The 23,508-nt window shown below is 36.1% G+C and overlaps 1 protein-coding gene across 4 annotated transcripts in view; it reads right to left on the bottom strand.

Annotated features, from left to right (window-relative positions):
• Positions 1 to 23,508, bottom strand: part of SP4 (Sp4 transcription factor) — a 58,392-nt gene extending 34,884 nt beyond the window's left edge. The window contains exons 1-3 of one of the 4 annotated variants that reach the window (XR_003046321.1): positions 23,318 to 23,373; positions 22,787 to 22,902; positions 20,732 to 22,286 (exon numbers count right to left, since the gene is read on the bottom strand). Coding sequence is in view for 3 of the 4 variants with exons in the window: in XM_015589495.2 (XP_015444981.1) it covers positions 20,732 to 22,286; positions 22,787 to 22,902; positions 23,318 to 23,324 (1,678 nt within the window). In the remaining variant the exon portion in view is untranslated. Of the gene's footprint in view, positions 1 to 20,731; positions 22,287 to 22,786; positions 22,903 to 23,317 lie in introns of all 4 variants that reach the window. The other 3 variants (XM_015589495.2, XM_025046874.1, XM_025046875.1) reach the window with 3 other exon arrangements.

The following is a 23,508-nucleotide window of genomic DNA, read 5'->3' as shown; positions in this document are numbered from 1 at the left end:
TTCTTTTTGGCTTTCCTTTCCTTTAAGCCTCCTAGGCTTCATGAAGCCTTTCATTTCTGCCCTCGCTCTCAGTGACTTCTTCCTGCTCTTAATTTCAATATTATTATTACCTTTTATCATTCGGTTTGCTTCTGGTATATGCCATTATACTATTATAATATGTACTATTATTATACTAAATAACATGTACTATTATTTCTATGTACTTATCGAATATTCTGCTTCTTCAACTAGAACAGAAGGCAAGGACTGGGTCTTATACCACCTTTATGTTCTAGGAACTTAGCTTTGATCCTACATTTAGTAGGAACTTAAGGAATAATCATTTAAAAAAAAACAGTTCTGTAGCTGAGATGTTAAAAATAATAAGAAAAAGAGAAAATCAGTGACCAGGAACACTAACAACCAATAGTTAAAATTGGAAATAGTGGGGGGAAAAAAGCAATTTAACACGAGAGCAGAGAATATAGGCAAAGGCAGTCACAGAATCAGGCATGAGTGTACTAACCACCTAAAAACAGCAAATTCTTATAACAATAATCATCAAATGACTCTTGGGATTTTTGTTTTACAGGCAGTTCACCCAAGCAAGCAGTACTCAAAATAAACAGGTAAAACATATGGTTTGTGTTTTAATTTTTTTTCCCATACAATGGTTTTTATTTTAATGAAATCTGATATATCAAGGCAAGCTAGTAGCTTGTGCATGTGGGTATGAGAATTCCCAAAACATTAAAATGACAGCATTAATTGCATAGAAGTTTATAGCTGATCTGTACAGCCCCGGAAACACAGAACTGGCATTCAGGGCTACGAGGGTACAGTATGCTGTCAGTTCGGAGGGTTACAGCTTAAAATAGTTGTATAGTTCAGGGCCAAGGGAGGCTGGACCAATACTGTTAGGCTGTCATATCCAACCCCATAGATGACTATTTTAAGCTACATCTCTAAACAGCAAATGGAGCAACCAGGAAATAGTAGCTTTCTACCTTCAAGTGTAGACGAACTAGCCACAGATTTTCTCTAAAAACATAGAGAGGATCATTCTAACCATATAAGAACCATCCTACATCCTATACCATGCAATTCAGACCCATCTTCACTTGTGGGGAATTCAGTTCTAGTCATCTCTTTTCCTTTCCAATTAAGATGAGGAGAGTATGAGCACATCTTTGGGGGAAAAGAGGATTTTTTTAAAAAAAATTATATTGTACGTAAGTAACATTTGGCATATTTGGGGGCAGGAGGTTAGAACATAGGCAAAGAAAAGGTTTTATTCACTTACATGAATTTATAATCTGATTAACTTAAAAAAATCATTTCTAGAAATAAACCTTGAGACAGATAGAACTATCTGTGCATTTGATGGAAGACACTAACCTAAACAATTTAAAGACATGTGCAGACAAGAAAAGGAATAAACTTCACTACAAAATTATAATCAAAGAATAATTTTGATAAGCTCTACATTTCCTCTTCAAAATAGTTGTAATAACTCTTAAGTTTAACTAATTTGTCCTTTTAATTTCTCCATCACAGTAAAGCTCTAAAAGACCATGAATTTATAATACCTATATTACTATTTTACAAACTACTGGTTTATTTCCTTAATTGCTCACAGTTGAGATAGTTCAATATTATTTCCACATGTGTGCATTTAACAATGATATATGGCAACAGATAAATAATGGATATGAAGTGAAAGAACTAATGGCAAACAAAACAAAGCAAAACAAAAAACAAGGGATCACTTTCATATCTCTTTCTCCTTTGTCAAATTAGAGAGTTTAATTACTTTACATTTCTATTTTGCTGTCCCTTGGAAAAATTCAATGTGCTTTATTCAGCTTGGGCTGACAATCATCTATTCATTATCAAATACTCTTTGCCTGCTTACCCTTGATAATTCTAGAAGGAAAGGAATATGCAAGTGTTTTTATTTCCTTAGTAAATACTATATAAACAAAGAATGCCTTGAAAAAAAGAACTACATTTAGTTACATGTTTTAGAAAACTTAAAATGTTACTAACTTAAGTTCTTCCCAAGGCTGCTAGTAAATTAGTGTGACATGAAACTTTGTTTTAAGTAGTAAACAAAGAACTGTGAATGATTTTTAAATCCTAAACAAAAAAGTATAAAATTTGGCCAGATTTACAGTCCCTGGAATATAGCTGTCCAGGTAGCACCTAGGGTTTCAGTATGAAAAGGAAATAATGCTGAAACACACCAAAAAAACCAAAAAACCAAAAAACGAAACTTCTACTTTTAGCAGCAGTTACAAAACACCAAGTCAACATAAAACTGATACTTATCATTAAATGAGATTTTATAGTATTACGAAATATTAAACTTTTCGTGCTATCGAGGAATTCATAAAATTATCACCTTTTATTCAATTAAAAAAAAAGGTAAAGCATTCCAAAAGATGAAATCCAAAGTTTCCGTATGCTTACTACAGCTGAAATAACAGTCCTTAAAATAATTGACAAGTTTTGAAAACTTCCCACATACTCATAAATGGAATCAAGTAACTAAATACAAAGCAATTTTTTTCAACAGAGCTGCATGTATTCAGTCAAATATTTACCAAGCATCAACTTTTTGCAATGTACTGTCAATGTTCACTGGAAGAAGCCAAGATAATCAGAGTACATATGAGAAGTAGTACAGAGGACCATTACTTAGCTCCCATTTAGAGCTGTTTATTTTCCAGTACAAAAGCTGAAGTCTGTGGCAGTAAGAACATCTCAGGGCCTTTAACAGACCAGGTATAAAAATTGGCAAGAAAAAGGTAGACAGTTAATCTGGTAGAAAACGAAACTGTATTGTTTTAATCCATGAGTAAACCAACCAGATTATTCTACATTATTTCTCCATGATATGAAGTTATACTATAATAGGTTAATAAGTTATATCCTGCTTAATTATGTTCTTCAAATGTGGAAAACCAAACTTGATCCAATATTTAGAAAAAGACACAGCAATACAGAACACAACAGAAAACTATTTTACCCCCAATCTTGTATATTTAACCTCTTAACATTATGTCTACCAAAAAATAAAAAACAAACCAAAAACCCGCTAAGAAAAACCCACTAAAATTCCTAACTCATTTTTTGATTAACTATAATTCATTGGTCTCCCAACGATTTCTCCCCATATTATCTTGGTTCACCATATGATTATATGACCCAGTCAAATTTATCATAAAAGTACAAATACTGGAAAACATTTACCACAAAGAACCTAGCTTAATGGCCATTACAAGTTTCTAAGTTTGTGAATCTAACACCAAAACCAAAATTAAGAAAAAAAAAAAAGCTGAGATACAAAAATGGGTGAAATTTGGACATAAAATATCTAGATTCTACTATTAAAAAGTTTATGAAATGAAATTTAAATACCTATATTATACTTTAGTTTTGCTAGATGAAAAAACTATATTAATTGGAACGATTACTTAGCAACCAAACCACTGCCACTTGGGAAAGGAGAAAACAAAATTAACTTTCAGACTACTCCCTTGAGAAAGATAAGAAGCAAGAAAAACTTGCCTATAAGTTCTTTCTAATAAAAAAGCTTATGACACTTGCATGTCTATTTAAGCCTCAAGGAGTTACACCTGGGTTATCCTGGCTTCGCCAACAACTAAAGATGTGAATTACATATCCACTTTGGCCTCCGTTTTTTTCACTTATCAACAAAAAGAGCTGAACCAAACATGATCTATAAAGGTAGCTCAGAGGTCAGAATTTCTGTCATCTTCCACCTAGGTTAAATAAAAATTTTTATACACACATACATACATATATGTATACACACACAGATGCACATATGCATATATTTACCTACACACAAACATTTATATCTCAATACCATTCTGAATCTCTAGTCAAGTTATTTCTAAAGAAAACTTTAAACTTAGCAATATTTAATACTATTTCTTAATAAGACTCTTTAGCATATAGATAAAATGAATCAGTAGCCCAGTAACCTGCTGTTTTAAAATATAATGTATTAACAGCAAATCTGAGGTATAGTAAGGCTAACAGATGAGAAGACCACCATTGAAAAGACAGTCTGTTATTTACAGTTCCCAAGGAGGGGGCATACCATGCCACAGGTGCCACATAGGGAAGCACCAGGATTGGTCAGGAGGTGGAGGGAGGGGGAAGAATTGTGGGCAAGAGCCTTTACTGTGGTTTCCACAGGAGGGGAAAGAGGCGGGGGAAACAGGCTTAGAACTGGCTAATCATTTCAGAGGATTCAGGGCATAGGGACTGTCCCTAGTTGTCTGGTACCTGGCCCCGGGGTGATTAGGGCAGGGGAACAGTGGCCTAAGTGTGAAGGCCAATGTGGTTGGGGAGTGGGTTCTGGATTGGTTGGCATTCAAGGGGGAGTTGTTTACTATCTCTAAGAACAGGTTAACCCTGGAAGGGATAGTCCCTTCAGAGTCCGCAAGGCTCCAGACATCAAAGCTTCAGAATACAGGAAATAAAACCCATAGTTAACATACCCAATAAAGCTCATTATAGAGAAGTCTCATTTTTACTGGACATTATTTATTTGAACACCCACTATATACTAGCACTGTATTATATGCTGCAGATAAAAAATGACCATGTAATAGAAAATGGGACTGCAAAATGCTAAACACATACACATATTAATTGAGAAGAAAAGAATATGGGTCTATTTGTAAAAATTAATAATGGTTTACATCTATTTGCTTTAGCATTTACAAAACATTTTCATACGTTACTCCCTTCGATCCTCAGAAAAACCTTGTGCAGTAGGCAGTTTGTTATCTGCATTTTACAGGTGATCATGACTAAGGCTCAAGAAAGCTAAAGGACACCCGCACATCATAGATAGTAACTGGCAGGCCAGAGAACTGAAGCCTGGTCTTGAATTCTGTCCACCACTACTTTCACTAGCACCACAATGTCTCTTTTATTTTAAATTAAACCTATCGTATTATTGTATAGAAAAAAACCAGCTAATCCTAATCACCGAGGCTTGATTACTCAATGGCTTTTACTCTAACAACTGGGCTAACATATGGAAAAGCATGTACATTCTTATTAACAAATAAAACATTCACTCTTTTACTAGGGGTATTTGTAAGTGGTATTTGATGGCACAACTGTGTTAGGTTTTGGGTTTTTTTCAACTTCTGTAATAACAGTAGAGTGCTAAACCTTACAAAACCTTTCTAAGACATTTTTTCTAAAACAGCCCCACAGGGTTTAGGGCCCTGGCCCTCATCTTAGCTGTTGCCGAAGCCTGGGCTTGTGCCTAGTTAAAAGGATGGTGGCAAATCATTTTCTAAAAAGTTCTGAGAATCCTTAATAATGACTCAAACCTAGATGACTGGTACCTTCTTTAAAGGACAATAGCATTAGATTCAATAATCATAGGAAATTAAATACAAACTTTTTAAAGTGTTTCTATAAACTTAATTTACCAAATGAAATCCAAGCAAATATATTAAAAATTATTTTGAAATTCCTGTTTTTTTTTTTAAAAAAATCTATTGTTAATTTTACAAAATTCTTCACAGGAGTCCTTCTACAAATGCATCTTGACATTAGTGCGATCCAGCATTTAAAGAAGTACTTTCTTCTCAAGGAAGCAGCCAGAATCTGATATTAAACTCCATTTGTGCTAATACCACTATCAGAAAACTCTAAAGTTCCAGCAGATAAAGATACTACTGCTCTGAAGAGACCTCTTTGTACTAAAAATCATGTTATATTTTTCACCTTTTGGAATAAGGAATAAAGTTTTCTCCTTTGCAAATGAGGTATAAAGATCTATCTTAACTCTTTTACTTCTGTATTTCTAGATTTTAACACAATTGTCGCTGGGGCAGGCTGGGGCAGACTGACAAAGAAGTCTAAGTCTAGAGATGCTAAGGTAAATGGATAGGTAGGTTGGCATGGTTACTGTGAAGTTGGAGCCAGAAGGCAGAAAGGACTACGGTAAAATCTTTGGTCTGAAGATCAGGAACTAGCTGGAAAGGTTAAGAGGTAATACTGGATAAGAGAGCTCTCTGCACAGTTACTGTGGCAGTGTTTATTCTCAAGGGGCTATCTATGCTGCTTATTAGCTAAAGAAGCTCTGGCCTAAGAAAGCATACTCCCCGGCTTAAAGGCAGCTGGTCTCTGACCAGGCATCTTCTATGTCTATATCCACTGGCAAGGGCATTTTGAGTAGTCAAATGAGGTCCCAGATGGCAATCTGAATGCCCAAGGGTTTAGGGCCCTGGCCCTCATCTTAGCTGTTGCCAAAGCCTGGGCTTGTGCCTAGTTAAAAGGATGGTGGCAAATCATTTTCTAAAAAGTTCTGAGAATCCTTAAAAATGACTCAAACCTAGATGACTGGTACCTTCTTTAAAGGACAATAGCATTAGATTCAATATTTGCCTTCAAAGATTTTCCAAAACAAAAACAGAACGCAACTTCACATTTTTGGAAATACATATCTCATTCAGAATTTTACTCCAAAAAGTAATCAATTTGATTTTAAAACTAGAAATATTGTTAAATGATTTTTCCCGAGTTTTCCTCTTGCCTCAATGAAACAAAATATAAGCTCAACTGGTTTCCACACATTTCTGCTTAAAATTATAGGACTTTAACACTAAATGAAAACATCTCAAATATTTCATTTTACAAAATGCATACATATAGAAGTACTTTCTTGTTACAGAAGAAAAAAATCAAGACCTCCATTCCCAAAGGTGACATAAGTATTTAATGGTAGAGATGACCTGAACAGGTAAAGAGTACAGAGCTCTTTCCTTAAATGTCATACTTCTGCTCATCACAAACTGTTTATGGAATGAAATGTTTGTCTTCCATTTTGAAAATTATACATAGTTATCATAACCAGTCAGATAGCTGCCAAGAGATCCTTTTAAAAACACTAAAAGCGGTCTAAATACTTTGATTTCAATAATCAAGTTTTCCTTGTGACTTGGGGTAAGAATGAGAGTATGAGGAGATGTGCTAACTTTTTAGAACTACTCCCAAATGAGTCGATATCTTTAGTTATATAGGGTAGGGTTGGGAGAACAAAGGCGATGCTAGGTCCACAAATATGAGTAAAAGTACATATGTAAATATGTACACACATATACAAATTTACAAACACACAAAATGAACTCAATCACATCTTTTGCAAATATAGACTAAATTTATTCTCATATACTATAAATTTACTCTGGTGTATCGATCTCTTGTAAAATGTAAACTGGGCTTTAATTTTCTTTGATAGCTTGTTACCGTAAAAATGAGAAAAAAGTCTTTAAAAACTTTTCATGAAAACTAATTTTCATGGCTCCAAGGATTTATGATAAAACAGCAGTAAGTTTTGAAGCCAGAGAGAAACTGGGTTCTTTCCCCAACACTCCCATGTGTTAATTCTGTAACAATGGGCAAATTATTTAACTTTGTGAGCCTTGATTTTCTCATCTATTAAGAATGGCAATAATCTAAAATTGAGATAAAACAAGACTCACCTAGAACAAAATGAAGGCCCCATGAATAGAAAACATGTTTTATTTCCTCAGCATCTAGAACAATGTCTGGTATACATTAGCAAATACGCAAATATTTATTACTATTATTCACTAACTAGACTACAATAATAAAGTTATAGTGCCATCCCTGTCTTTTTTAACTGAATTAATAGCACATAAAAATGACATGCAGAATTATATGAAGAACACAAATTCTATATGTAAAATTCTTACGGTCTCTGGGTTTTCATAAAGTCATTTTTTAAAGATATTTCCTTCAGAAAGTGACAAATTACTATCTACTGACATGTCACATATTGATCAAGAAGCAAGTCATAAAATATAGGCCTCGTACATTTTGACAACTTTGTTAATTTTATATTAATATGAATAGTAATGTATATGTTAATGTAAATATTAATATTACTACATGGTGACTTAAATTATATTTCATTATATTAAATGTCAATATTATTTCACAAATGTTATTGAAAATGAAATATAAGACTCTTGTATGGCTTATATTTCTAGAATCTGTTTTAAAAACCTCATTCAAAATTGGTTTATAGTATGCATACACTTAACAAAGAAAATGTTCTAATCAGCCTCAAATTCCCAACCAACAGACTACCACAAAGTAATAACATCTTTTTAAATTCTCTCATTTTGTGGCATATATGTCCCTTGCCCCTAGACAGATAGAGTGCTCAACTAAAGATATAAGAATCAGTGCCTTACTGATTATACTACAGTAATCATAGTAAGATACTTAAGATAGTATTGCTTAGCTGTAAAGACAAATGATAGTGCTGTTCTCTTAGACTAGCCTTATACGGTATTCTCACTTACTGGCTGCTTAACATACTGTATGACCTAGAATTACCCCCAAATGGGTTGATATCTTTAGTTATATAGGGTAGGGTTGGGAGAACAAAGGCGATGCTAGGTCCACAAATATGAGTAAAAGTACATATGTAAATGTGTACACACATATACAAGTTTACAAACAGACAAAATGAACTCAATCACATCTTTTGCAAATATGGACTAAATTTATTCTCATATACTGTAAATTTACTCTGGTGTATCGATCTCTTGTAAAATGTAAATTGGGCTTTAATTTTCTTTGAGAGCTTGTTACTATAAAAATGAGAAAAAAGATATTAACCTTTGATAGCCTTGCTTTACTGTTCTACAGATCATCATTATTTTTTTCATAGAATTGCAAAAATTAAATGAGTTAATACACATAAAATGCTTAAGGACAGTGTCTGACACATAGAAAAAAAATTAATTCCACAAATGATCACAGAAAACACAGACATAGAAAGATATAGGGAGAGACAGCAAGTGGTAATCGTTAAAGTATGGGTTCCAGAGACAGAATGTGTTTGGATCATATGGTCTTGGGCAAGTTCTTTACCACTGCAGACCTCAGTTTTTGCACCTTACAATGAAACTTAACTTTACAGAGTATTCTGAAGAGTAAATGAATTACTGTATCAAGTGCTGCATACAGTTTCTGGCATACTATAAACATGCAGTAAATGTGAGCCAAAATACAAAACAAACATAAGGGTTAAAAAAGAACCTTTTTATTTCGTTTCATTCATGAAAGAAAACTGCGTGGTTTCTTTACCTATCAGAAGGTCATTGTGAAAGTGAGAGTTCGGTTCCATATTATTCGACCTTAGAAGGAACACGGGAGCCTCATAATACAGGTGCTGAGTACCTATTTGCTGACTAAATTTAATGGATGCAGTCTGCCAGCAAGGAGTCCATGAAATGGATGAAAGTCTATCAAGAGGTTACTAAAACCAATTACTTGCCCTACCATTAGAATCAATGAGTACAAAAGGTGAGAAATTCTAGAAATGAAAATACAACATGCTTTAACTTTATTAAACTATATTAATAAAATCGCCAATAATCAAATTACTGCTTCGATAAGCATAGTTTGTAGTATTTGTGATGAATATCTGTCAAATGTTATGAACCAAATATGAATCAAATTGGTTCACATGTAGATTTAAATATAAGAGAAAACAAGTTGGATTTACTGAGCATAATTACTTCCCTTATATAAATCCAGTTAGTACTTGCCACCATATGCATCTAGTCTTTTCCTCTTCCCTCTTGTCCCTCAAATCTCTGGCCTAGACACCCTCAACTACAACCCAGTAAGGATTTTACACCTCCTCTCCCAACCCCACACCAGGCACAGGTACGCACTTACCACAGCACAGATCACTATCTGGTTCCTATACTCCTGTGCAAAAACAGCTCCGCTTCTGTGGACAAAAAGCTATGGTAACTTGACTCATTTATTTACAGAACTGTACTAAACCCTCTCTGACTGGACATATTATGAGGCACCTATGTCATACCTTCAGAGGGACAGAAACAACCTGGAAACTTTAAATACCTTTAATTTCACTTATCAAAATTCCTTACTGTTAAGATTCTCACCTGTAACTGTACCAAAACATATGAAACAATCGGATGTATGTTCCTTCTATTTCATTTTACTAATCATTTTTATGATCATAAACTCTCTCATTCCTTTTCAAGTATGCATCCTGAATCTATTCCAAGGCTCTATCCATCCCAGTTTCCTATGAAATCAAAGTTTTCCACCTGTACCCTTTTTCTTAGTTCAATATCAGGATTACTGAGCAATGTTTCATCAATAAGTGAGATAAGATAAATATATACAACACAGCTCCTGCCCACAGGAGGTTCACAATTCAACTTTAATGTATACTAATATTCCTTCATCTAAGCCTGAATTTGGCAATGTTTATATAAGACTCCTTGACTGAATTTCCAAAGTGCATGTAAAATCCAACATAACCTGAAATTACCCTTCTCATCCTGACCTGGCAAATTTTTGGTCATTCTTTATGTCCGAGCTCAGTTATCACCCTCTCCATGAAAATACTGTCAGAACCCTACAAGCCGAAATAGTTTTTCTTTCCTCTGGGTTTCTAGGTTTCTATAACACCTCACTCATAGCCTTTATAAATCAAATGCCACATTGTAATTTAATTAACTATATATTCATCAAATTCCTTTGAGTCTAAGATGTGAGTGATCATAAGAAAAAATCTGCTAATTAAACTGTGACGTGCTTAGGATATTGAGGTACACTACAATTTCAGAGATGTTAAGATGAAAAAAAAAAGTATGTCTTAGAAGCAAAGAAATGTGTTATGTCTCCCAAAACAGATAACATTCTGTGAGAGCAGCAAACATGTCTCATCCATCTTCAGTTTCTCAATATCTATTATTGTGCTTGATACAGAGTAGAGGAAAACAAGCAAATCTGATGTTTTTCCTTTATCCCTTACCATTTCTTTCATGTCACCATTCTGTGCACTAAAGAAGAGTTTGACAACCTGTTTTTTATATTAAGCAACATCACTGCCATACTCTTTTTAGAGTCCACTGTGAGTTCATGACTAAATCACTGCTACAACATTCTTTTTACTAGGCTCCTGGTTTATTACTTTCCCACACTTTTATGTATAAAGAAATATTCTAATATTAGCACCATAAATCTTTGCATTCAATTCCTTCCATCTACTAGATTCATGTTTTTCAAACTTATTATTTTGGCAGAATTTTATCTTCAAACAAAATGTTAGGAAATAATCCAATAAACACACAACCTCTCTAGTTGATACAGGGGTGGCAGGCTGCTCACCTGGCATTCCCCGAGCTACTCTGTTGAGACCACTATGCCTCTATGGAGCAGAGAGAACACCACTCCACCTCTCCACCCTCGAAGTCTCAGATGTCCCCTTTCCAAACCAATGTTCAAGGCCTGTTTCAAGTCCTATCTCCACCACAGAAAGTCTTCCTTCCTTGTTTACTACAATCCACTGATCTCACTTTTTTGAGCTTTCACACTCATTTTTCATATCTCGAAACCTAGTACTTAAGTATAAATGCTCATATGCAACTGCAGCTGCCATGCCATTGTCCGACATATGGAAGCCTTATCTCCCCAACATAAGCACCCTTTTAAGACAGGTTAGTACACTCAGAGCCTAACACAGACTGCGCACACAGTATTTCTCACTACGCTGAAAGAGAGCTGCTTTCTCGCCTGTAGATACCGCTCCCCACATCCTTGGCTGCATTTCACTGAAGCTTTCAGCTATTCCTTTCATACAACTCTCTTCTTTAGCTCTGATACTGAACACAAGCTAATATCCATATCTAAAACTACTCATTCTCCCACTTTACTATTTCACATTCTTCTAGTGGGTGTCGCTAAGTAAAGATTTTAAGAGGTTACTAACTTCTATATGTAGTTTTCTTCATAATATGCAAAGCCTTTTTATACATATTATCTCCTCTGATCTTTGCAACCCTATGAGGTAAAGAGAGAAGGAATTAATACCACTAATTTATAAATGAACAAAAAAAGAATGAAGGTCCTATTATAACATGTTTGTCCAGGATGGAACAGGTACCACCTGTTGGGAGCAGCACCCAAGCCAAAATGTAAGAGTTCTAATTCTTAGTTCTGTTTTATTATAAATTTTAAAAGGTCATTTTTTTTTCCTGCTGCCTCAACATCCCCACAAGCAGGCTGTGAGCACCCTATCCAGGCAATCAGGCGTCCTAGTGTGATGTGAGTGGCTTCTACCAGAAATACCCTTTCCTAGCTTCCCCCGTGACCTAGTAACATTTACACAACCAATGAAATTCCCTCACACCTTTACTTGTATACTCCACCCCAAGCCCCCAATAAAAGCACTTGCCCACGGGTCCTCGCTCTATTCTCTGCTTCCCATCCATGTGGTTGAGTCAGCTCCCTTGACACTCCCTCCCATGTGATCCTCTGGGTGTACACTGACTGTCTCTCTAGGACCGGTGAGTATGATAAACTTTTTTTTCCTGTATCTCCTCTTGTGGCTGCACCCTGACTGACCAACACAAAACATCTGCGTGCGAGGAGGACTCTCAGTACACACGTCTGCAGTAATAATAAACCTACTATTTGAATAGCACCTCTGACCAAGCACAGAGAGTTCCTACTCCTAGCTTTATTACCATTCCTAAGGAAAGGAGACCCTTCACTGAATTACTGTTTTTCAATTCAAGAGTCTCAGGTCTCAAATTTTCTTTTAAAAACACCTAGATGCTAGATATTCTGAGCCAAAAAGACAGGCACACTGGATTTGCTTACTCCACAGGGTAAATTAACAAATTTGAGGCTGTGAGTACTTCTCAAAGTTTTAAGTCAATTAGGATCCTTGATTTTCCAACTGCTCTCCAATTCCTCTCAAGAAAAAGTAATCACATTTTCACACTAAAGTGACAGTATCAGAAACATGACCATGGTTAAATAGCTACTGACAAAATATCCTAACTACAAATTCAATGTTGGACACTGAAGTATATGTTTAAAATAAGAATACTTTGGTAGTCATCAAATAAAAGTGCAAATGACCAGAAAAATACAACCTAAGAACACAGTAAGTCTAACGAATAATGAAGAACAAAAATCTATTAATTTGTGACTGAAAGTACTGCATTTATTGTTTAACAGAACTCACCTTAACTCTGCCTTTCTAATTAAAAAAAAAAAAAAAAGGTAAATGTGACACTCACTCTCCCCAACCCCAATCCTAAATACTTAGTCAATTATGTCAGTTTAACTGACTGAGCACTCTCACCATATGCAGGATGGAAGTACCCAGAATGGGACCATGTACTCAAATACTCATAGAATCTTAAATTTAGAATGAGATGAAGACTCATACTTTATCTAATCAAACTTTCTATACAGTACAAAAAATTCTTCTACATTCAATAATGTCTTTGACAGATGAACATCCAGCCTCTAATGATAGGAAGATCACTACTTCATGAATCAAACCATTCTATTATTGTACAGCTTTAGTCCAAATACATATTCCACTATTTTCCCAGGGACAAACAAAACAGAACTGTTTCAATTTCAAAAAACTCAGCCTTTCATATATCCAAAGACAGCTGTCACACTTTCTCTTTTAACAATAAAAATGACCACTCTTCGATTATTGTTGGTATAAAATGTTTTCCACACTTTTCATCCAAGGAATCTCTTGATAATTTGCCTGTTTGTCAATGTCCCATTTAAAATATGCCACCTAGTACTGTACACAATACTGAAGAAATGGTCTAACAAGCAGAAGGAGCTTTATTCTACTCTTAGTTCATATTAACTACAATAAATCCCACATCACTTTCACAAGTCCTACTGCCAAGCCAGGTTTTTCATCTTGTAGGTACACACTGCCTCAATAGAGGATCTTACCTGTTGTATTTACCTTGCTAATTCTGGCCAAGCATTCTAGCCTATTAAGATCACTCAGAATCTCAATTCTATTTCCCATCATAATTATTAGCAATGTCTCCCAGCTTTGTCTCATCTTTGAATTCAATAAATATGCCATCCTTCAGTCTGGTATTTGAATAAAGATGTTAAACAGGGCTATATCAAGGATAGAATCCTATGCTGTAATACCAAAGGCTTCTACTGAGGTGGACAATCACCATTTTTCATATAATTGAGCAACCAAGTATGAGCCTTTAGAGAAATCATGACTATCAATACTGAACTCAAGATACACTGTGCTGACGTTATTTCCTTTGTATACTCATTTGGAAACCCTAAAGAATGAACAGATGAACCTAGTTTAAAGTCAACTGATAGGTAATTTATTCAAGGGATTCTGTTAAAGATGGCTATCTAGCTCATTTACCTGCAGTTTAGAATGTCTTTAAAAAGTGAGGTGCTTACTCATGCTCAATTTTTCCCTGATACATAATTTTTAAGTTAACTGATACTGGCCTAAAAAGTTCCTTCTGACCCCTAAGTTAGCTTTCATCTGGGTCACTGTAACTTCCAAAAAGCAATGAAAGGTACCTTATCTCCTCACTTACCTTGAACAAATATCTGAGTGTGTTATAGCTCTAGTCATTTCAACTATAACTGCATTTTCCTTGCTCATTAAAGAAGCAAAATGGACAAGTTCTGCCTTTTGTTTTCTCCACATACACCATTTTGCTCAAGCAATGAGCGTCTCTTGCTTTGACTTCAAGCCTTATTTAACAAGTTGTTTAAAATAATTTTAAAAGCCTGATTTTATTATGGGGTTCTGTTTTCCTGACATTATTCTTAAAATGTCAAGCTGCTTTTTGTTTTTATTCTTAATCCTATGCGCTTCTTTCTATCTTCATACAGTATTTTAAAATCTGAGCTTAACACACAGGCCTCCATGCAGCCAGACTAGTTTCTATCCACCATATCTTTTACTACATTTGCTAATAATTGTCTGTTAGTGCTATAGAATGTTAGGGCTAGAAGAAACCTTAACTGCATAGTCAGTATTTCGATTTTCAAAAGTGCATTCCCTTCACAGGATTTTAGTATGCATCAGACACAAAAGGGTGAAAAACAGCCTTTATTTGTGGACTTACCCTTTCACCTTATGTCACATGAATGAAAACCTCAGAATCAGAGATGACTTAAAATCATGACTATCAGTTACTGGAGGGCAGAATTGCTCACAGAAATTAGAGCTCAGTGAGGCTATCTATAATGTGGTACAATAACACCGATCTTACAAGGATATTGTGGGTTTTAATGAGTTAATATAAATACCTAGCCCAGCATTTAACACACACTAGGTAAACAATAAATGTTTGTTTTTGCTCTCCACAGGCTTCATTTTAAAAATCCATTTCTAACTATAGTTTAGGAAAACATACATCCTCAACAGCCTAAGGATTTGCTTACCTACACATTCTATGTGTAGGTAAGCAAATCCTTAGGCTGTTGCAAATGTACTGATCTCTTTAGTTCTGAATGTGCTCTTTCAAGAAAGAACAAAATACTACCACTTAGGTTCCGCCGTTAAATTCAATAACAAAGAGACCTGGAGAATTGTGCTTTTCATCAATATCATATTCAACATACTAAGGCTGAATATCCAGTGGAAAAAACAGACAGTCTTATCTGGATACTCTCCCTCTCTGGCCCCTAAACTAAACCCAACTACATTTACTTATTTACTAGCAAAATATTTGGATGACAAAGTCATAAATACAGCACAAAGACAACTGGAGCAGAAGTCAAGTGTCTAGTCCTCATTTTGCCACAAGGTACCAGAAAGTCTTTCTAGGTTTCAGTTGCTTCATTTCTAAAGCACCCCTAAGAGTGAGGGAGGAGGAAAGATGGTCAATCATCTTTCAGTTACCTAGTTAACTACAATTTCATTAAGCCTTTATCTTATTACACTTGTATAAGCAATTTGTGGTTCAACAGGTTTCCTTTGCCACAATTTCCTCATTGACTAGGTGGCAAAATGATAAGTATTATGAACATTCAACCTCAATTCATACCTAGATCAGAAGAATACAGAAGAGCCTACACATACCTATGGTCTGGCACCTGGCCAGGTTCCCCCTTTCACTGTCAAGCCTCACTATGTCATCCCTACAGTACTTCATGTAGCAAGCACTGAAGAACCTCTGACCCATATTTCTGCTTTCACATAACAGTAAAAATACAAAATTCCTTTATAAATAGACATCAGCAGCAATATCAAAAGGCTACAACTGGTGAGCAATAATCTCAAAGATCCTTTCAAACTAAAATTCTATAATTTTGTACATCTGCTTTTTCTGCAAAATCTATGTATAGCGACTTTTCCCTATCTTCCTCCTTTACCAAGCTTCTCATTTTTTTCAACTTGCTTTTATCCCTGCTCCAGTAATCCTTAAGTATAACTTGTTACATATTCCCTGGTTCAAATTTTAAAAGCAGACGATTAAAATTGTTTCCCCTTGCTCTTCTCTCTATCCTGAAATCCCTCTCAAAGATGCCCTTTTAAAAAATTAATGTGGCTCTACATTGAGTACTTTTTTATCTTCCATGAAAATCTTAAAAATAGGCAACAATACTGTTGTTATCATCAACAAATCTTATATCATCTATATATCATGCTGTATATCATCTAATTGGTCAAACCAACTTGGTAGTTCAGAACCTACATCACTTGTACAGGGTATGATGTAAGTTCCTCAAAACAAATTTCAATCTATAATGAACAGAATTAGAAGATTTTAGAGAAATAAAATTAAAGAAGTAAACCTGGCCTCTCTGAAAAATGAAATAACAACCAAACACAGGATTATATGTAGACGTATACAGATATCTGTGTAAACGTATATACATGTGTATATACATTTGTGTGTATGTTTGCATAACATGTGTATATATAAAGATGCCTAGAAGGGAAATTCAAATTAATTAACTTTAAGAATTTCATCTCTTTAAAGACTGTAGGACATGTAGGAACCATTGGTATCTAAATCTCTAATTAGAATATATACAGCAAAGGAAAACCATATTTGTATTAAACTTCAAGTCAATTTTCTAATTTTAATAGCTCTAAAAAAAAGTGTGATGCAAGAGGTTGATTCTACTGAATTAAGTTAGGTTTTTAAATATGTCAATTATTTTCTTTGGTCCCCAATGTCAGCAACAATGAAAAACTGGCCCTTCCATTCCTGGTTCTGCTACATCCGCAGATTTTACATTTTAAATCCCCAAAGAAGTAGAGAAAAGTAAGAGTCAAGTTCTTGAAGGGCCAGCAACCTCTTATCCTCAAGTCCGAACTTCTTTTGTGTGAGAATTAGCATAAAAATGTTAATTGCCACTAAAACTGACAAAGAAATATCCATCCATAAAGCAATAGCATGATCTGTTACTCTATGTGATTACAGCCAAAAATCAATCAAATGCTAGCCAATACAAGGTAATTAGGGATTTAGATACCAATGGTTCCTACATATTCTAAATTCTTTAAAGAGATGAAATTCCTAAAGTTCATTTTATTTAGGGCTTTTTGACCACCACAGTACATTGTGATAAGACAGTTTTTGAGCAAATCATCTTCCACTTTCCTCACTTAATTAAAACAAAGGATAACTGGTTATCTTTGCTTTTATAACAAGTATTTCTGCTTCTCCTTTAGTCAAAGTCAAATTCAGAATCCCAACAAGGAAACAAACAATAGTTAGTAGAGGTTAAATGTATTTGTAGTTCCTACTATAAGTCTAACTATCTAAATGCTAGATGCTCACTCAGCCTGGAACTCAGGATTTCAAGCTGAGACCGAACCACAAAAATATATTATTCTAAATACATTATTAAGGAATGATGTTCCCCGCAGGTTGTCACTAACATTCTCATTTCATAAAGTCAAGAACTGGTTTTATTCAATCTGCCTCATATGATATTTTTTTCTTTTTCTGCCTTCCTCATACAGACCTTTCCCCTACCTCCTGAAGAGTAACACGAGGATGGATAGTGGAATAGTTTTAGTTCCTTGATCTTGAGTGAGCCACTGTATTCTGTAAAAGCTGACTACTAATAACTATTTCAAGCTCTGGTAATAGTTGTCATGAATATTTAGAGCAAATTTTTCCCTATAAATTAAAATTAAACAATACCATTCTCCTGGGGTGGGGTACTAAAACAACCAAAAAGTACTAAAAAGTGAATGGGGACACAAAGTATAAGATCTGAACTCCCAGGGCTCATTTATAAAAGGGATATATAGTCACTTGCTCATTCTCTCCCTTCTAGAGACAGTAAAGTACCTCATGTCCCACTCTTAAGGTCTTAAAAGCTCAAAACCAAAAGAAATTAATGAAAACAGAGCTATTTTATTAGCCTAATTAAAACTACTCCGGGCTATTGCTCACAATTCCAAGTTGCTATCTTCTCCATCATCTTCTACACCTTAATTAAGCAAACATTTGTCAAGCTCCTAATATGCTAGGAAATAGGGTAAAATCTGCAAACCAGGCCCAAATCAACTGCAATGACTTGTAGAAATCAGGGTACATTTCTGGTCTTTGTAACATGGCTACTTAAAATGATTGAGCATATCTATTAGAACACAGACTCTTCAACATCAACAAAATTTAAAATCTTTGGTTTCAGGAGGAAAAAAAAATCCAATTATGTAAAGTTCAAATTTCTTCACACACTTAAGTGCCCCCCACAACATGTAAACTCTTTAAATTAAAAAAAAAAAAAAATTAGCCCTGAAAATGGAAGACTAAACACACCTATTGGAAGTGCTCAGCATGTGGCCAGTCAATATGTTTGTGGAATAAAAACTGTAAGTTGTATTTGCCATCAAAATCCATTCTCTGAGGCACATATGAACTAGTTCGACATCCATCTGCTTCCACATTTTTCCTCCGGTTCATTGCTGATGACTAGAAACTTGGTTCTGAAATTTCAGTGAGATTTAAAATCACCTGGAAAGTTGGTTTGAAAGGCAAATTCCTTGACCACATCCCCTCAAAATCACAGTTCCAGGAGCTGGATCCTGTATTTATAATAATGCATCATTCAAGTGAATCTGAGTCAGGCAGTCAGATTAGACTTTCAGTAACACTGGCTTAGCCCCACAATGGGCAAGGGAAAAACTCTACAGTGTAACTGATATTAATTAGAGACCAGAACTGACCATATCTAACATAAATTATAAATTACTCAATTCTCATAGTCATAATTCACTAACTAATGTTTTATAGACAAGACAATATATAAGTGGAATAACTTTTGCTCTTGACAATGCGAACTTTCAACCCACCAAAAACAGCCATTTTTCTGAGATACTTATTGTCAACATATGGAAAAAGAGTAGGAACAAAGCAAGCTAAGGATTATAATCCAGAGAAACATTCACATAGCTGTGTTGTAATAGTTTTAAGGGAAAAAGTACCACACACAAAATACTCTGACTACCCTACTGATAACACAGGAGTCACTAGCCACATGGGGCTATTTAAACTAAAAGTAAATAAAATTTAAAATCAGTCCCTCAGTTGCACTAGACACATTTTAAGTGCTCAATAGCCACACATGGCTAGTGGCTAATATATTGGATAAAACAAATATAGAACATTTCCATCATCACAGAAAATTCCATTGGATAGCTCTGGTTTACAGGTAATGAGTAAACAAAACATGTAACCTCTGTTTTCTAGAAGAGAACTCTATCCAGCAATTTCCAAATTTAAATATATACATCTACTTTAGGTATTAACTGTAAAACAAGAACCTTGCTTAATTTTTCTGAAATTTATTTTAAGAAAGTAATTCAAAAGGGATATGCTTATTCATTTCAGATTATCAAAATACAAATATTTAACCAAAGAGATCTGAAAATATCAAAAGCACTAAAACCACAACTAGGCTTTCACTAAATTAGAATCAATAAAGTGTTTAATTATTAGAAAACAAAAGGTATTAGGTAAAATAAGACTGGTCCAGAAAGATTAAAATACTCAAGACTAGTTTTCCAATTACTTCAGAAGTATAATTTATGTGCATAACAAATAACTGCTTTATAACTGGCTTTAAAATGACCTTACCGCAATTAATTCTAATTAGTGACACTTTACTAACTTCATTTTTAATTGCTTTCCACCAACTTCACACTAAAAACACCTATAAATAACGACGATTTACTTAAATACAATTTTATAAGTGAAGGACTATAAACTCAAAAGCTTGAGCAAATCCCAGGTTTAGCAGAAAAGCAGACAAAAGTTAAACAATTTGCAACTTAAAATTATCTCAACTGCATCGATATCTAGTCTAGAACAATGCTGTATTACAAAATGCAAAAGCATGGACAACAAGATGCTGAAGCATGAGAAGTAACTCCCAATTTAAGAAAGTTAGCCTTATTACAAAATAGAATTGAAACTTCAACAGACTCACAACTGTACTAATTCAGCATTAGAACTACTTTCCCTTAAGGAATATATAAACATCATTTTGACTAGGGTTTTCTGAAAAGAGTTCAAATGTACTCCAATATGATGTCTAAATTACAGAAGACAATTATGATTCTAATCAGCATGTTTTGCTCTACGGAAGAATTTTATTAAGCTGTCTAACAAATTTAACACATAATACCTAATACAAAAATGTACAAATGTGAACAGATTACACTGGTGAGTTATAACAGTTAGTATAATATTCCTGTATATTTTAGATTCCTTAGTTATGTGTACTTCAGAGGTCTACATCAAACATAAGGATTAGCAAAGAAAAACAATAACTATTATTAAAAATGGTATAAATGGATCTTAAAAAGATTGTAGTAACTTACCTGCAACACTAGTGATTGTGACTGGAACTCCTTGCACTTGAACACCTGCAGCACCCAGGTTGGCAACGCTCACTGTCTGAAGGTTAGGCACTGATGCAAGCTGGGCAGTATTCAAAGTTATTGGGGCACCAGCAACAGCCACAGGAGCAATCTGAGCAAGAGTTGTGCCACCACTTGAAGACACTGGGGTGATGGTTAATTGTTGGGATAACCCAGCATTCTGAACTTGCAAATTGGAAAGACTCTGAATATTCTGAACCTGTACAGTTTGCCAACTGATTTGCCCTGAAGGGGTTAACGTTGGAGCCCTGATAAGCACCTGAGTCGGATTTACTGCTTGAAGTTGAACATTCTGCAAAGGCTGTTGCTGGATGGTCTGAATCGTCTGCCCTGGCTGGAGTTGAAATGACTGTGGTGGAATAGCCTGAATAATCTGTTGCTGAGGTTGTTGGATTTGGATCTGCTGTAAGATAGGCTGGCCTACAATTTGCACCTGCTGGAGAGAATTTGACTGATCCTGTGTATTCTGTATTCCATTAGACTGAAGCTGACTGGAGCTCTGGGCTTCAGACTCAGCAGCAGCAGGTGTTTGAGATTCTTCAACAGTGCGTTCAGAATTACTGGCTGATGTGCTTGCATACTGGCCTGTATCTGCTGAGCTCACTAACGTGTCACTGCTCGTCAGAGATGTTGAAGCAGTGGTTGTGCAGGTAGTGGAGGAGGAGGGAGATTCCGGCATAGTACTGGCAGAAGCGGTGGTGGTGGTGGGTGTGGAAACTAACTGACTCCCATTGGAAGTCCCACTATCAGTAGTAGTAGCAGGTTGGCCAACCTGTCCAGTCCCTCCTCCTGCAGCCACATTGTTTATCACTGGCAAAGCCAAAGTCACTCCTCCAATGTTAATTGGTAGAGTTGTTACAACTTGAGCCTGAGTACCAGGAAGGGTCTGTAATTGCAGTGGTATTGAAACACCAGGTCTAATTTGAACTGGAACTGTCTGATTTGCCAAGTTTTGAGCAAGAATATTCCCAGAAGCTGTCCTGTTAGCAGCCGTGAGTATAGCTTGATTATTACCTGCAGAAATGAGCTGAATTTGACCCTGCAAATCCTGTAGAGATGAACTACTGGCTGGGTTGATTTGAATTTGCTGGCCTTCCACTGTCTGAAGTTGTGGAATCACTTGGTACTGTACACTACCACTTGGATTTTGTACTTGTATGACTTGAAACTGGCCAGGGGTGGAAGAATTACCTGATTTAGTTTTTGTAGGAGATGCACTCCCGTTATTACTGCTGGAAGAACTAGATGAACTAGAAGCTGGTTGAGAAACGTTATTTTCTTTTGAAGCAGGAGGAGTGGAGGCAACAAGTTGCCAAGCGTTCCCAGCAAGTTGTGTGGTTACCAGTTCTAGCTGTTGTGGTTGATTTTGAAGTTGCACCAATCCTTGGCTTGGATCTATAATAATTTGTTGTTGTCCAGTTGCTTGATTTTCACCAGGAGTCCCTATTTTGCTGCAAGTAGCTGCCAGTAAAGCCAGAGGAGAGGGCTGAGAGTCCTACCCAAAACGGGATGGTAAAGGAGAGGGGGGGAAAAAAAGGTGGGCGGATTTAGTGGCGGCCAGTAGTTGGGAGGGGCTTATTTATTTACTTTGACAGCTCTACATTTCAGAACTTACTGAGGAAGTGGCAGAAATCAAAAAGAAATACTAACAAAAACAGTAAGATAGAGGAATAAGGAAGTAGATCCTGTAACATAAAGTTTAAATAAAAGGAAATTTTTTAAAAACTTTCTTAAAGTGTTATTTTTTCTAAACTCAAAATGCCCTTGGGAAAAATATACACCATTTTCGTATAGTCTGAGTCACATATGTAATTCTAAACAACGTTACCCTCAAACATGTGAAACCTTTATGAATTTACAATTAAACTTCCTCAGAAAGATGCTTTGAGTGGATAAACATTTTTATTCTGTTCTTCACTTCTGGGCATTTAAAGGGCATAACTCCCTCTCTCCCCTTACGTTTCGTGATTAATTTTTTTATATGTTTGCTTTTACCTGGGAGCCTGAGGTTTTGGGTTTTTTATTGTTATTCTCTGGCTCAGAGGTTTTCCCTCCTTCTGTAGCCATCGCCGCTGCCGCCGCCGCCTCCTCCTCCTCCTCCTTCTTCTGATCTGCAACAAACCCCCCCCCACACACACACGACAACAGGTTATTAGGATTATTATTCGTCTTCCCCCTCTTCTCTTCTCCCCCTCCCCCTGAACATTAATCTCCATAAACCCGCGATCCACGCACACCGGCAGGGGGTGGGGGAGAAGGAGGGAAGGGAGGAGGGGGATATCACAAAACGTGGTTTGAAACCCGACCCATCGGCTCCAGAGCAACACCCAGAAGGAGGTTGTTCTCTCTCAGACATTAAGACAAAACACAACCCTCCTTCCCTCCCCCTGATTCCCTCCCGCCCTCTCCTCCTCCCCTTAAAGCATCTCAGCGGCCCCGGGGGAGGGGGGAGAACCGAGCAGGGTCTGGGGAGGGAGGGAGGGAGGGAGGCGGTGAAGGAGACCGAGGGGGGTGGAGAATACGTACCGCTCATCCCGCATTAACAGGACAAACCCTCAGACGGAGACACTGGGATAGAGGTGTTTTTTTTGGTCCCGCCCGCCCGCGGTGGCTCGGAGGAGGCTGTAGCTGGCACAGGCTCTGCCTCTTTTTCCGCGAATGGCCGCCGCTGGGCTGTGGCGTAGCAGCTCCTCTCTCCGCCCGAGCCCGGCTGACTC

Source organism: Pteropus alecto, unplaced genomic scaffold (assembly GCF_000325575.1).
Source record: "Pteropus alecto unplaced genomic scaffold, ASM32557v1 scaffold21, whole genome shotgun sequence".
In the NCBI taxonomy this organism is placed as follows: domain Eukaryota; kingdom Metazoa; phylum Chordata; class Mammalia; order Chiroptera; family Pteropodidae; genus Pteropus; species Pteropus alecto.
This window is presented reverse-complemented; position numbering and strand designations above follow the sequence as displayed.